The sequence below is a fragment of the Cervus elaphus genome, chromosome 29 (assembly GCF_910594005.1).
Source record: "Cervus elaphus chromosome 29, mCerEla1.1, whole genome shotgun sequence".
Classification (NCBI taxonomy): domain Eukaryota; kingdom Metazoa; phylum Chordata; class Mammalia; order Artiodactyla; family Cervidae; genus Cervus; species Cervus elaphus.
In genome coordinates, this window is record NC_057843.1 from 40,946,393 (window position 1) to 40,960,510 (window position 14,118).

General features: G+C 40.7%; 1 protein-coding gene across 4 annotated transcripts in view; it reads right to left on the bottom strand.

Moving 5' to 3' along the window:
* Window positions 1-14,118, bottom strand: part of SMARCA2 (SWI/SNF related, matrix associated, actin dependent regulator of chromatin, subfamily a, member 2) — a 175,166-nt gene that overhangs the window by 64,821 nt on the left and 96,227 nt on the right. For all 4 annotated transcript variants that reach the window (XM_043891441.1, XM_043891442.1, XM_043891443.1 and 1 more), the window contains exons 24-26: window positions 13,704-13,867; window positions 7,798-8,025; window positions 3,922-3,999 (exon numbers count right to left, since the gene is read on the bottom strand). In XM_043891441.1, coding sequence (XP_043747376.1) covers window positions 3,922-3,999; window positions 7,798-8,025; window positions 13,704-13,867 — 470 coding nt within the window. The remainder of the gene's footprint in view (window positions 1-3,921; window positions 4,000-7,797; window positions 8,026-13,703; window positions 13,868-14,118) is intronic.

The following is a 14,118-nucleotide window of genomic DNA, read 5'->3' on the forward strand; positions in this document are numbered from 1 at the left end:
GCTGAAGAGGTTGCTCTTAATCCTGCCTCCTAATGCTCTGGTATCAGAAATGGGATCCAACAAACCTTTGGAATCAGCACACAGAGGATGCTTAGTTAACAGTGCAATCTAAACAGGGGACTCTCAAGGTAATTTCCTAATAGTTATTAGATAGTATTCAAGAAAAATCATTTTTTGTTAAGGCAGTGTACAGAGATGGCAAAATATCACCACTTCAATTTTTGGTTATATGATTAGCATTTCCCATACCAAGACTTGTAAAATGACTTATGCCACGCATTAATCCACAAATGAGAAAATAATTGTCTTCTAATATAAAAGAAAATAAACTGCACTACTTTTTTTTCTTTTAGGAAGAATGCAAAGAAATTTTTGATGCAATTTTTAATACGATTAAAGTTCTTATGACTGTAACTCTTCCCAAAGATTTCTACTTACAGAAGACAAGTACAAAATCTGAAGTTCATATTCAAGTAAGATTAATTTATCATTTAGCTATTACATGAATATGTTTGTCCTAACACCCAAGAACCTTATGCTAATGTGTATGATTGTTTTTAAGGGGAAATAATAATGCCTCTGTAGGGAACAGAGCAGCTTAAAAGCTTTTTTAAGCTTTTAAAATGTTAGTATGAGGGAGGTGGGAGCGGGGATCGGGATGGGGAATACGTGTAAATCCATGGCTGCTTCATATCAATGTATGACAAAACCCACTGAAATGTTGTGAAGTGATTGGCCTCCAACTAATAAAAAAATAAATAAATAAATAAAATAAAATAAAATAAAATTTAAGACAAAAAAAAATAAAAAAAAAAAGTAAAATAAAATGTTAGTATGTTAGCACAACGTTTCAGACACGAATCTTGGCCTGTCAAAAATCTCTTTTAGGTAAAACTCATAGGTAATCAGTATAAGAGATAACTTTTTGAAGTCACATTTTTGGAAGGCGAAAACAAGAAAAAATGTTCAAAAGAAAGGTTTTATTTTAAAAAGATTATCTGCATAATGTGTGTTATTTAACTACAGTGCCTAGGATACAAGAATCAAATAATATGTCTGTATTACTTTTATATAGGCTTCACTGGTGGCTCAGACAGTAAAGAAGCTGCCTGCAATGAAGGAGACTTGGGTTTGATCCCTGAGTTGGGAAGATCCCCTGGAGGAGGGCATAGCAACCCACTCCAGTATTCTTGCCTGGAGAATCCCCACGGACAGAGGAGCCTGGCAGAGCTAACTTAAAAAAGAAAAAAGTGGATTAAGAGTTTAAATATTTGAATTCCAAATCTAGCTCACATTCCATTCTTGTTTCTCACTAGTTTTTTATCTGAACTGGCAAAGATTCAATTTGATTTCCTGCCCCCTGGTGGAGGTGCTAATGAATAGTGAGTTGGCCAAAGGCAGCAGGCTGATTAAAAGACTAAAAAACCAACACAAGGCAAACCAAAGCAAAGCAAACCAAAGCAAAAATCTGTATTATCCAAAAATGAGAAGTCAACCTTTAAGAAACCAGCACAATGTTCACAAAATGAAAATGCCTACAGAAAAGCCTTCCATAGCCAGCGACACCTGTTCGCAGTTAAAAGAAGGCCGTGCCTTGGCCAGACATCCAATTTTTTTTTCTTTTTTCCGAGGCTTTCAATTTCTACAAATACCCAGCCAGAAAGGCAGAAAAGAGAAGTACTCCTTTTCCCTTATTTCCCGGCTGCTGATGGAAACCTCCATCTCTGGGCCTAATCTGATTTGAATAATGGCAGGTAGCTTATCCTTTCCAAGGGCCTCAAGAGTGTCTGAGGCTATAGCGGTGCTGAATTATTGCCAATCAGTGATCAGCCAAGGAAGCTGAGGGCCTCTTGCTTTGGTGTACATTTTAATAAGCTCCTCAAGGAGAGAAAAGATTAGTCTATTTCCTATGTGTATCTCTAATCTCCCCAAACAGAGAATAATCTATAAAGGTGGTGATCAGCAGTCTGAGTTAAGAAATTTAGGTCTTATGAATACCCTGTGTTGACCATGCTGGTAAAGGCTTCTTTCTGTCATTTTTCTTCAAAATGGCCTTACTATGGGTAGGATCGTTCATTTTAAAGGGCAGGGAGAGAGTGAGTATGCCAGGGTAGGAGCTAGTCCTGTGACTACCTAAAAGTTTCCTGAGAAAGAATTAACTGTCCTTTATCTTGAATCATTGCGTGTGAGCACAATCATTGTTCCCAAGACGAAAGTCACAAAAATAACGTACGCTTTCACACAGCTGGGACTCTCTCCTCAGACTGTCTAGGCTGAAGAGGTGGAAATTGCAAACCCTGTGGGTCATATTTGGCCCAGGGTCATATTTTACTTGGCTTGAAGTGTTAAATTATAATAAAAAAATCGAATTTAGTTGCAAACATCTTGAAATCCAGAGAGTGAATACAAAAACCTCACTTTTTAGTTTCTCTTGAAAAGCTGGAAATTTCTGACTACACGGGACTCTCAGCTCTGTCTTCCTGAGACAAAGCGACTCCCTTTGTTCACCCTTCACCACCTGTCCACTCACCCCTGTCCACTTGCTTCCCCCATGCAGGTCATCTGTCTGAGACCTGGGGGCTTCAAATTTGGGAGCTCTGATTGGGGGTTCTGCAGCATTTATTCACTCACTCCACATACAAGCTAAATGTTAGAAAGATCAAAAGATTAAACACATTGAGCAGAGCCTTGCAGCTTTTTAGATCCTGACCTATGCTGACATCCTCATGAGGCCTGAAAGTTTGCAAGTATTTATTAAGCATCTATTATGTGCCAGTAACTGGTCTGAGCGCTGGGGATATAGAGGTAAATAAGATAGCTATAGTTAATGCCTTAAGAACACAATCAAATATGACTTCTGAGGGTCTCACTCACTAGCCAAGAGACTTGCTCCCTTCCGTACTGACCTTGTGGCAGGCCAGAGACATACATCAAATTCAGGTTTTGGCAAGATTACAGATGATTATGTATCCTGGAAAGTCAATGTTGAAACATCACAGATAGTAAATTTTCATATGTCAAGGTTCTTTGTTATACCAGTGAAAGGCAACCAATTTAGATCTTTAAGGGAAGGCTATACCTTGATGCAGACCTAGAAGGCTGCTTCCCAGGTGGTACTACTGGTAAAGAACCTGCCTGCCAATGCAGGAGATAAGAGACATGGGTTTGATCCTGGGGTCAGGAAGATGCCCTGGAGGAGGGCATGGCAACCCACTCCAGTATTCTTGCCTGGAGAATCCATGGACAGAGGAGCCTGGTGGGCTACGGTCCATAGGGTCACAAAGAGTTGGACACGACTGAAACAATTTAGCACGCACACCTTGATGCATACCTAGAAGGTCGCTTAGGGAGGCTCTCTTCAACAACAAGAAAAGGGAGGAGGTCTTCAGTTGCTGTCCTCCTACCATTCCCCCGCCCCCCTCCAGGGAACATATTTGTTTGGAGCCCTAAGGAGACAGCTAGGGAATAGCTGTGAACTCTGCCTGGAGGAGCAGGGCAGGTTCCCTGAAGGATGCCTTCCAGCATTAGAAATAAGCTGGAAGCAGGGGTGTGTCTGTGCTAAGCTGGGGACCACATGGCCTGTCCTGAGGGTTCAGCTGCTACTCAGCCCTAGCCAAACGCTTCCATCAGATGTGGGCCTGGTCTTACGGCCCATGCTCATTTTTCAAGAGAAGCCAAAAATCAGGATTCTTTTTGTGTTGGCAACAGACTTGAAATTTTTAAAAAACACAGCATGGGCCAAACAAAATATGTCTGCAGGCTAAATCCAGCTAGTTTGCAGTCTCTGAACTGAAGGAAAAGGCTCAGGCTTTACAAATGAAATTTGGCCAGGGCACACAGGCCCCAGACATCGTGTGTTTAACAGAAAAGGGGCGGGGGAGGGAATGAGGCATCTGTTTCCATGCTTTTCTGTAACATTACCATAAAAAGATCAAATTCCTCCTCTCGTCGAGCAATCATTTGGTTCAGAGTCTCATCGTCGGGCACTTCATCTTCTTCCTGGGATTAAGAACAGAACAGAACAAAATGAGTTAACAGGTTTCAGGAGAGAGGCTGGACAACTTGGGTGAGGTACCAGTGACTAAGGTGAATCTCCAGAGGTGGTTCTCCAGCCCAATGGGACCCCATTTCAAGCCAGAAAGAAAACAGAAGGGTCACTGAGTATAGCACTTGCCATAAGTATTTTGCAAGCAATGCAAAGCATCTTTCCAGAGCAAAAACTGTTTGGCCAGGAAACATAGTAAACGCTAAGAAATACCAGTTCTTCTGAGGGTGGGAGGGGGTGTATCTTGATTCCCTTAATTTAATTTTATTTTTTTGGCCATACAATGCAGGATGTGGGATCTTAGTTCCCTGACCAAGGATCAAACCCATGCTCCCTGCACTTGGAGTACGGAGTTTTAACCACTGGCCCACCAGGGAAGTCTCTTGATTCCCTTATTTTTAAAACAGGTTACGTACTGTCTCCCTGCCTCAATGACTTCATCTGTAAAATGGGCATGACATTTACTCCATAGAGTAGATGTAGGATTTAAATAAGGAAATCCCCATAAGAATGGGTCTAGCATTAATTCCTTTAATTCCATTAACCTTATGCCCAATATAAATGCTTATCTTCAAAGCTTTATGAAGAACACGAGTATGTGAAACTTAGTGATAAGACACAAAGCAAGACCACAAAAATCACATGGACATATGTGTCAAACACACATCCTTTAAAATATGTTTAATCAATGTATTTCAGTGGGCACTATTATGCTACTGTTACAGCTGCAATTGTGACAACTCAAAAGGTATCAATAACAAACATCCCACAAAACTCTTCTTAATAAAAATAATTTAATATAACTTAATTTAAAATAATTTAAATGAGGTAGAGAAAGCAATTACCCAAGGCCTCACGTTTTCATTTTATAATGTGTTAGACCAAGGGACATTACATATCTGAAAATTCCTCAGAAACCAACAGTTCTCAAATTTTTTAGAAATGTTATTCTATAATTTTCACACTTAAAAGATTCCAGAAGTTGGGTTCATACTACAAAACTTATAGTCTAAAATGCTTTTTATCATATGCTAAGTGAACTTGTTAAAAATCAAATGGGGAATTTCAGTGTTAGCAGAGGGAAGAAAGGGAAACCCAGAACTTCAAACATCCAATTTCCCAAGTCATATTGATACATTCAAAATGGGGCAACTCGTTCTAGAAAGAGTATGGGTGTCCTAGCAGCCTAAAGGAGACGCCTCTGTCTATTCCCAAGATAATGTCTGGTGCACTGTGTCAGAAATGAATGCAAGTCAGTAACAAAAACTGATGACTCAAGATAAAATTACTTGTGAAAAACCTATGCTAGTTCATCTCTTGATGGAAGGCAATTTGTCTAAATACATTATTATATTTCATCCGACAAAGAAATAGACTAGTTGGAGTGGGCTGAGACTTTAAGACACAAAGAATTGGGTTAGTATATCCTCTGGTGAAAAGATGTCTGGTTTTGTCCACCCTATTCCTAGGATCATGTTATCCCTTCATAGCCTGTATAGTGTCAGGTTGGACTTCTCCCAAGCCCAAGATGAAAAGATGCTCTTGTAAACTGGCAAGAAGCCTGGTCTTCACAGAGAACAAACTGGCAGGCAAGTGGACAATACATCTGCCTGGGTTCCTTATGCCCTAGTGCTCCATGATCCATCAACCACAGTAATAGCTGCTGTGGATACTCAGGATCAGAGACCCTGACTGCAGGCAATCAGAGTCCACAAACATCTTCACATCAGGACACATGCTATCCAGAAAATGGTAACATTTGTCCGACACATAGACAGCCTGGAAGGGGTGTGGAGCCCCAGCAAGTCCGCTCAGTTAGATGCAACTGGCATCAGATTCTGCTGAAGGCTCCACCTGGTGGCCCTCAGGGTGAGCAGACCTTTGGTCCTGTCCAAAATGTCCATAAGAACCAAAAGGTTCTTGAACTTTGGTCCTGTCCACAACATCCATGAGCATATTTGGTCCCTGCCAAGTGGTTTTGGACAAATATCAAAGAGCTTTTGGTGTAGACCATATGTCTTATAGATCAAATGTCTTAACGGATGTTTTGGACAGGACCAAATGTCCTGCAAGGGCCCTGAGGACTAGGAGAAGTCAACATCTCCCTAAGGTCTCAGAAGGTTGCAAAGCTACAGGCAACACTAGATTCCAGCTAACGCAGGTCAGGGTTATTTCCACAAGGCCTACATAAAAGAAAACAAGCAAAAATGTCATGGAGACTCCTAGCTGAATATCAACTCTGCCTATTATTCTATTTTTTATATTTCCAAATGTGTAAACAACAAAAAATCACCTGACAACCTGATTCTAAATCTGCATCAAATATTCAATTTTGAGAATCAAATTTGTATCATACATTCAATTCCTACAATCAAATGTAGCAAATTACTTAAGATCAAAATTTTAAAAATATGTGTGAATGTACGTACATATGCATTTTCATTATTTTAGTCTAACAGATAACTAATCAAATATGTAAGACTGACAAGTGAAGAGGCATAATAGAAAAGTGCTCTTCAATTTGCAAAAAGATTCATTTCAGGATTCTTTTAAATATCAAGAACTACTTCACATTTCAACTTATTTCAGAAACAAAAAAGTAAATGAGATTTTTCAAAGAATCTGGCTTATAATTTATAGAAGATTTAAAAAACATTATACTTAAGGCAAAATCAAACTACAGTTGACCTTGGACAACTGTGGTTAGTCCATGTATATTTTATAGGGAGCCCTTCGGATCCATGATTCCTCTGCATCCCCAGATTCAACCAACTACAGACCCATGTAGTGCTGTAGTATTTAGTATGGAAAAACATCGGCATATAAGTGGACCCACACAGTTCAAACTGTGTTGTTTAAAGGTTAACTGTATATCTAATATATGCAATGAAAATAGTATTCCACATGAATATGTAAGACAAATCCATTTTTCCATTTATAAACCTGGGCACACCAAACCAAATCTGTCCATCCCAAGTCAATCTTATGATAAGGACTGATGCTGGTATTTTGTATAGTCTTCTAGATTACATAAGTACTATATCTCTTAACTTTTTCAAACCATTTGGGAATGAAAATTTAGAAACAACTGACTAAGACTAGCAATCTTAAAAAACACAGCTACCCAAAGATTCCCTGAGAGAAACAAAATCGATGCATTCTTGGAACAATGTTGGCAAATAAAAAGAGATTTCTTTTTGTCAGTAATTTTCTCAGTCTTTGGTCAGCTCTTAACAGGAGAATTTGGAGTGGAGGTTAAGGTCATTCTTTTTCCAGTAGAAGTGTGACTCAAAGAGCTAAAGACAGCTGCAAGGGCTTCTGCTACAAATATACTGAAGTTCTGTGATCCCTGATCAAAAAGCAAGATAGAAAAAGGGCTCTGAAGGACGGAGAGAGAAAAGGCAAGGAGGAACCCTTCCGTTTTGTCGAGTCTCATCTAGCAGCTTCTTTCAAGAGGCCTTTCTGCAGTTCTGCATCTTCCCTACAGAGGACAGCACTCACAGTACAATCGAGCGTGTGGGTTGCACCTCTCTGGCGGAAACCAGGGAAGCACCCGCTAGCCAAGCCTTTTAAGACACTCGCCTGGATAAGTTTCACAGGCTTTCTGTGAAATTTATCGGGGTAAGATAGTAGCTAATTTATTCATTTTAATTAATGCCAGCCCAGGGAATGCTTTAAAGAACAAAGAGGTCCTTGTTAACCCTCGCGAGACTCAAGGTCACTGACTTCCCACACTCGGCTTTCTGCCGTACCTCATTTTCCTCTTCGTGCTCCAGTATGGCCTGCAGGAAGGCCCTCCGCTCGTGGCTGGAAGACTTCTGATCAAACATGCCCGCCTGGATCACCTTCTGATCCACATTCAGCTTGTACTTGGCGGCGGCGAGGATCTTCTCCTCCACGCTGTTGACGGTGCAGAGCCTCAGCACGCGGACCTCGTTTTGCTGGCCAATGCGGTGAGCGCGGTCCTGCGCCTGCAGGTCCTGTTGGGAGAACCGCATGCTTGAGGGCCAGTGCGTCTGGGTGAGCGGCCGCATCGCCCACCCAAGAGGGAACCAGGGAAGCGTTACTTAATCCACCTTTACTAATGCAAGATTCTGCTTACATTTGTAAAATATACAAGACACCTTCCTTCGAAAAACTCAAGGTCATTGCTAGATGGGAACCTGAGTTCAAATTACCCAAGCCAACTGAAATACATCTCAGGTTTTGAAATCCAGGTCACAAGATGGTTTTTTTGTTGTTTGTTTTTAATGTGTCCCTAGGTTCACCAGATTTGTCCCTAACTAAAAAAGTAAAATAAAAATAAATTTGATGTCACAAGTACGACTTGGATATTAACTACAACTAACCCTAAGTTGCAGGGTTAAAGTGAAAATCAAAGTGTTGGTGGCTCAGCCCTGTCTGACTCTTTGCAACCCAATGGACAGTGGCCTCCAGGCTCCTCTGTCCATGGAATTCTCCTGGCAATACTACTGGTGTGGGTTGCCATTCCCTTCTCCAGGGGATCTTCCCAACCCAGGAATCGAACCCAGGTTTCCCTCATTGTAGGCAGATTCTTTACCATCTGAGCCACCAGGGGAGCTGGTTGCAGGGTTAAACGAAGGTGTTAAAGATGATGATTAAGATACTGCTGAATTATACGCACATACATTATACATATATACACACATTGTTCATATAATGATTGTCCATGTAGCAAATTTTCTGGGATCTAATTCAAACCATCAAAGACTCAACCTTTAGTTTGGAGGAATGAAAGGGAAGCTAGCAGAGTGGTAAACAAGTCAACATTTGGGGGATAGAAATTTGGCACTGTGTATCGAAAGTGTTCAAATTGATTGTGGTCCTTAACTCAGAAATTCCACCTCTGAAAATGCGTCCTAAGGGAATAATCATGCATATGCACAAAGATTTACAATAAGGATGCACCTTTCAGCATTATATATTATTTATAATTTTTTTTAAAAAGCAGAATTAAGTAAACATTCAACAGTAACAGACTGATGAAATAAATTACAGTCTTCTAACATATGTGCCGAGATAGTACATTAAAATTATACTGCAGAAAACTTAATGACACAAAGCTATAATATGTGAAAACTGCAAGTTATATATGAGTATGTACGTTATGCTCTATGTGCATATATTTATCTATACTAAGAAAAGGGAGAAAGGACAAATACTAAGTCAATAATATTTATATCTACAGATAAGATTATAGGTGTTGTTACATTTTCTTCATTTTACTTTTGTGTCGTTTGGCAATTTTTTTTTCTGCTTTGAATATATATTACTCTTTTAATAAAAAAATAAGGTTTTAATGAAATCTTTCAATAAAAACCTTCATAAAGCTATGAGGCAGAGTTACCTAATTTTAAGGCCACATGATAAAAACTTGTTGGCATGTCACTTTTATTTCAGTCCAGGTAATGGCTTCTGGGGCAATGTTAATTAGTTGTTTCCATGTGTCCTCCATTAAACCCATGTACATTTTTAGGGCAAAGGTCTGTCCCCTGTATCCTGCATCCCTGGCACCTTTAAAAATTTTTTTGCACAGAGCTGATACTCCATAGCTATAAGGCCATCATCTTGACAAGATGAGTTTCCTGGTCACTCATGCGGCACTAAGGCACAACAGGCCAAAGCCTGCCCAGGAGACCTGTCTTTGCTGGGCCTTTACAATTAAATGACTAATTGGGCAAAAGTGTTTTCTCAGAAGATATCTGAATGGGAGAGCTAAACTATGAAGACAGCTGGGACTCATCCAAATTAGATTATTTTCCAAAGAGGAGAAAGTGGGGTAGATTATTAAAAGCCAAATGTATACAGTCACTAGGGAGGAAACCCTACACTTCATTTTCAAGCCCTGAGTTCAGTCCTCTCTCTCCACACATCTTCACCAGGATGGCCAAGCAGCAGGCAATTGGGCAAGTTCTGTGCCATCCACCTCGATTATTTCCTAGAAGAGGGGTTGAATACTGATTCCAGAATGGGCCCAGTGGTAAATATTCCAGGCTCCCTGGGTCAAGAGCAAACATTGAGCAACTGTTCCTACTGAAGGCTGATATTCATTTTTCTTTTTCAATTGCACATTTTATATGTAAAAATGTGAGAATCATTCTTTGCTTGTATTGTGGTCCAGGCTCAGATGGCCAGTCAGACTTACCCCTGGGTTATAGTTTAAGCCTGTCCTAGAAGATGCTGATCAAACATAAAATACTAAGGTCCAGCTGGCAGCAGATTAGGACACAGGTGAGGAAGTGGAGAGCATGGGCCACCTACAAACAGGGGAACAAGTTCTTGAACCCTTGGGAGTTTGTTGCCATTAGGTCTTGGTGGTTGTTGGTGGTGGTGGTGGTGTTTTTTGGTATGTTTAACATGACCTGTTTGCAAAAGAGCAAAAATGACTATTTCTAGGCTGAAGAAGTTTATGCAAGCTAAGCCTGTGGGCCTCTATTTCAAAAATGGGGGGAAATATCAATGTTATGACAAAGAGATAAGTATTGCATTCACTGAATGGATTTCTGAGGTCTTAGAGATCTGGAACCCCATCACACTGATTTAGGTGTGATGATATCTGAAGACAAGAACACAGCCTGAAGAAAGGACCTCCAAAGTACCTGTGCTGTTGACCTCTCTGTAATGACAACACAGCTCCTGCTCCACGGGTTAAAGTGAATAAAATAAAGTAAATACCCGTGTTTCTCATAGAAGTTAGGAAAATAAGAGTCCTGGTGACCCCAAAAGGTTTTAGTGCTAATTTCACATTCATATATTCTATCTTTGGCTTCAGCAATGGCCTCCAATTAGCAACTTTAAGGCCAGAATCTTCAACCTATGTCAAATAAACCCCCTTTCACCAATGTGCCTTAATTTTGATTCAATACAATAAAGAATAATTACAGGAAAAAAGTGTTTCTTCAATACATGCTGAAGTCAAGATGGAAAAAGAACTCTACAACTTTTATTTGGAGGGGGAGGTAACATTTATTCAAGTGTACAAGGCTGAAAGAGCCCAAAGCCAGGATTGAAACCCTAACTTAGACAGACATGGGTGTGAATCCTGGCTATGCTTCCTGGGTTTCTTTACATATAAAATGCTCCAAGGATTACCTGAAATGAGGTATGCAAAGTGCCTCCTAGTATCTGAGGGAGTTGTTGTTTAGTAAAAGTTAGTTCTCCTACCTTTTCAATGAAAAATTAGTGTTCATCTGTATCACTCTAAGATCACTGAACTCTGAAAATTAAAAAAATAAAAGTCTGCCCAAATTAATGGCCATGTTTAAATGACAGGCATGGAAAAAAAAAAATCTAGTCAGTCTAGTTAACCACATCAGGTGGAAGTGAATCTGCCTATGGCAGATATAGAAATATCTGCAGAAACATATGGCCCAGAGTGAGGAATTTGGGATAAATTAGACCAGAGGAAATGGGGGGGTCTGTGTTTTGTTGCCCAAGTTTCAATTCACATGCACTGTGAACTGTTAGGTATGCATGTAACTTACTTTTATTCTGGGGTTCCATTTTTAGCTACTGTTCATAAAAGTGTGTATATGTGAGTGTGTGTGTGACAGAGAGAGACAGAAACACATGGATGTCCCAGCATCCTTTCTCATGGTATACTAGCATTTCTGGAAACTAGATTTCCTTGGATTCTTAGCATAAACACTGTGCCAATGAGGGTGAACAGCTGAGATGCCACAGAAGTGTTTATCCTGGAAGATAAAATCTAGTGAACTCTCCATCCACCTATACCCAGGTTACAGTATCTCACTGAAGATTTAGGCAGCAGTGACGAGGGTGATGTAAACATCCAGGCAGACTAAGCATCCTGGGAGGAGGGGAATCGCACATCCTTCCCTAGATACTGAGCCTCGCTCAGTGCCCGTGGCGTAACAGCCCTTCAATAAATGTTTGTGGAACAGACACTGAATCACCACGGCAAGAGGAAAACTGCGGGTTTCTCCTGGGAATAAGAATTCTCCCTGTGATTTGGAAAGAAATATGGGATATAAAAATATACAAGGTATATAAGAGTATCTCCCGAAGACTATTATACTATGTACTGGTCACCTGTAACCCTTTTCTGGGTCAGAAAATTTCCAAGGGAACTCGACTTTAATGTCATCACCTAGAAAGAATGGCTGGTGGGCACATGCAGTGGTCAAGGCTGGTGGCCACCCAAAGGTTTGGAATCACTGCTTTGTTCTTGAAGTCAGGGATCCCCAGCTGTGTGAGGGGGTCTGTGTCTGAATCTCCCAGAAGCTTGTGTATAGAGAAGTCCAGACAGGTGGGAAGACCCTATAAAATCAAGGGTGAGGTGCAGGGAATGACAAACAGGCATGGCTGTTTTTAAAAAGCTCCCTTGTAATTCTAATGCATCTGAACTCCACTTCCTGACAAAAACAACTTCTGTAAGCCTTTTCCATCCCCTCTTCACAATAACCTGGTGAGATGGTATGATTCTGCATATTTGTAGTCCATGAGACCTGCATAGGAAGGAGTCCAGGTTAAGCTGATGCAGAATTCACCGTCCTATGTGAGAGCTGCAGTTCTCCTCTTTACTACTGTGAATCCACATTTGTTCCAATATGAATCTAATCCTCAGAAATATCACTCTGCACACTCTGAAGTGTGCAAAGTCACTTCATTCATTCCCAACTCTTTGCAACTCTATGGACTGCAGCCCACCAGGCTCCTCTGTCTATGGGTTTCTCCAGGCAAGAATACTTGAGTAGGTTGCCATGCCCTCCTCCAGGGAATTTTCCCGACCCAGGGATCGAACCTGCGTGTCTTAGGTCTCCTGCACTGACAGGCAGGTTCTTTACCACTAGCACCACCTGGGAAGTCTGAATATTGCTCTCCTGAGTATCTTATTGGCAGGTATACTGCCTACCTCCCAGACGAAACTGCCACAAGGGACCTATTCTATTTGTTTTTTTAGTAGTTGCTCATAGAATATTTCTATGCATTTTAAAAAATTGAAATATAGTTGATTTAAAATGTTTTAGGTGTACAGAATAGAATATTTTTCGATGATGATTTAAAATAAAACACTCAGAATAAAAAAACAATATACAAATTGTTTGACCTTGGGGACATTATTTACAGCTTATTCTAGGACTCATTTTTATCAGGTGGCTCAGACAGTAAAGAATCCGCCTGCCATTGCAGACCCAGGTTCGATCCCTGGGTCAGGAAGACTCCCTGGAGAAGGGAATGGCTACCCACTCGAGTATTCTTGCATGGAGAATTCCAAGGACAGAGGAGCCTGGTGGGTTACAGTCCATGGGGTCGCAAAGAGTTGGACACAACTGAGCAACTAACACTTTCATTTTCAAATATACTTTGCTCAGTGGCAATCCCAGGAGATGGGGGATGGAGGGGCTTAAAATGAAGGGGAAACTTGAGTTTTTGTCCTGCAACCTTGAACTCTTCAAAGACACACCAAAGGCATGTGTAAGACATCTCAATATCTATGTTTCAAGGGATATAAGAAAGCAGACCATACGAATATGCTAGACTGTTTTCCCTTTGGAGACATGGTCCACTTATTTAGGAATGTGCTCTGCCCCATAAATGCATATGAGGGAACCAAAAGCCTCCCCAGTCTTCTCGAGGAGGGAGGCTAGGGCACCAAAGGCAGAGAGATGCATACCTGATGAGGATTCCAGTCGCTGTCGAAGATGACCACAGTATCAGCAGCCTGGAGATTCAAGCCCAGGCCTCCAGCTCTTGTACTCAGCAAGAAAATGAAATACTGGGACCCAGGTTCGTTGAATTTCTTTAGCAAAGCAGCACGATCTTCAGACTTGGTGGTGCCTGAGGGGATGAGAAAAATAAATTTGCCAATTAACTCCTGTCTGAAAATGGCACAGAGATAGACAAAAGGGCCTGCTTCCTTGAGAAATAGACTCAGACTCCTCTTAGTATTGGTGAGGAAACCCCTAAGGTTTTTTGCACTTTTGAAAGGAAAACTGAACATCTTGCAATTAGGAAAAAGAAAAAGAGAGATAGTAAGAGACTTTTCTCTAATCAAGAAGGAATGCTTTATCTACTCCTCATTGTTCCAA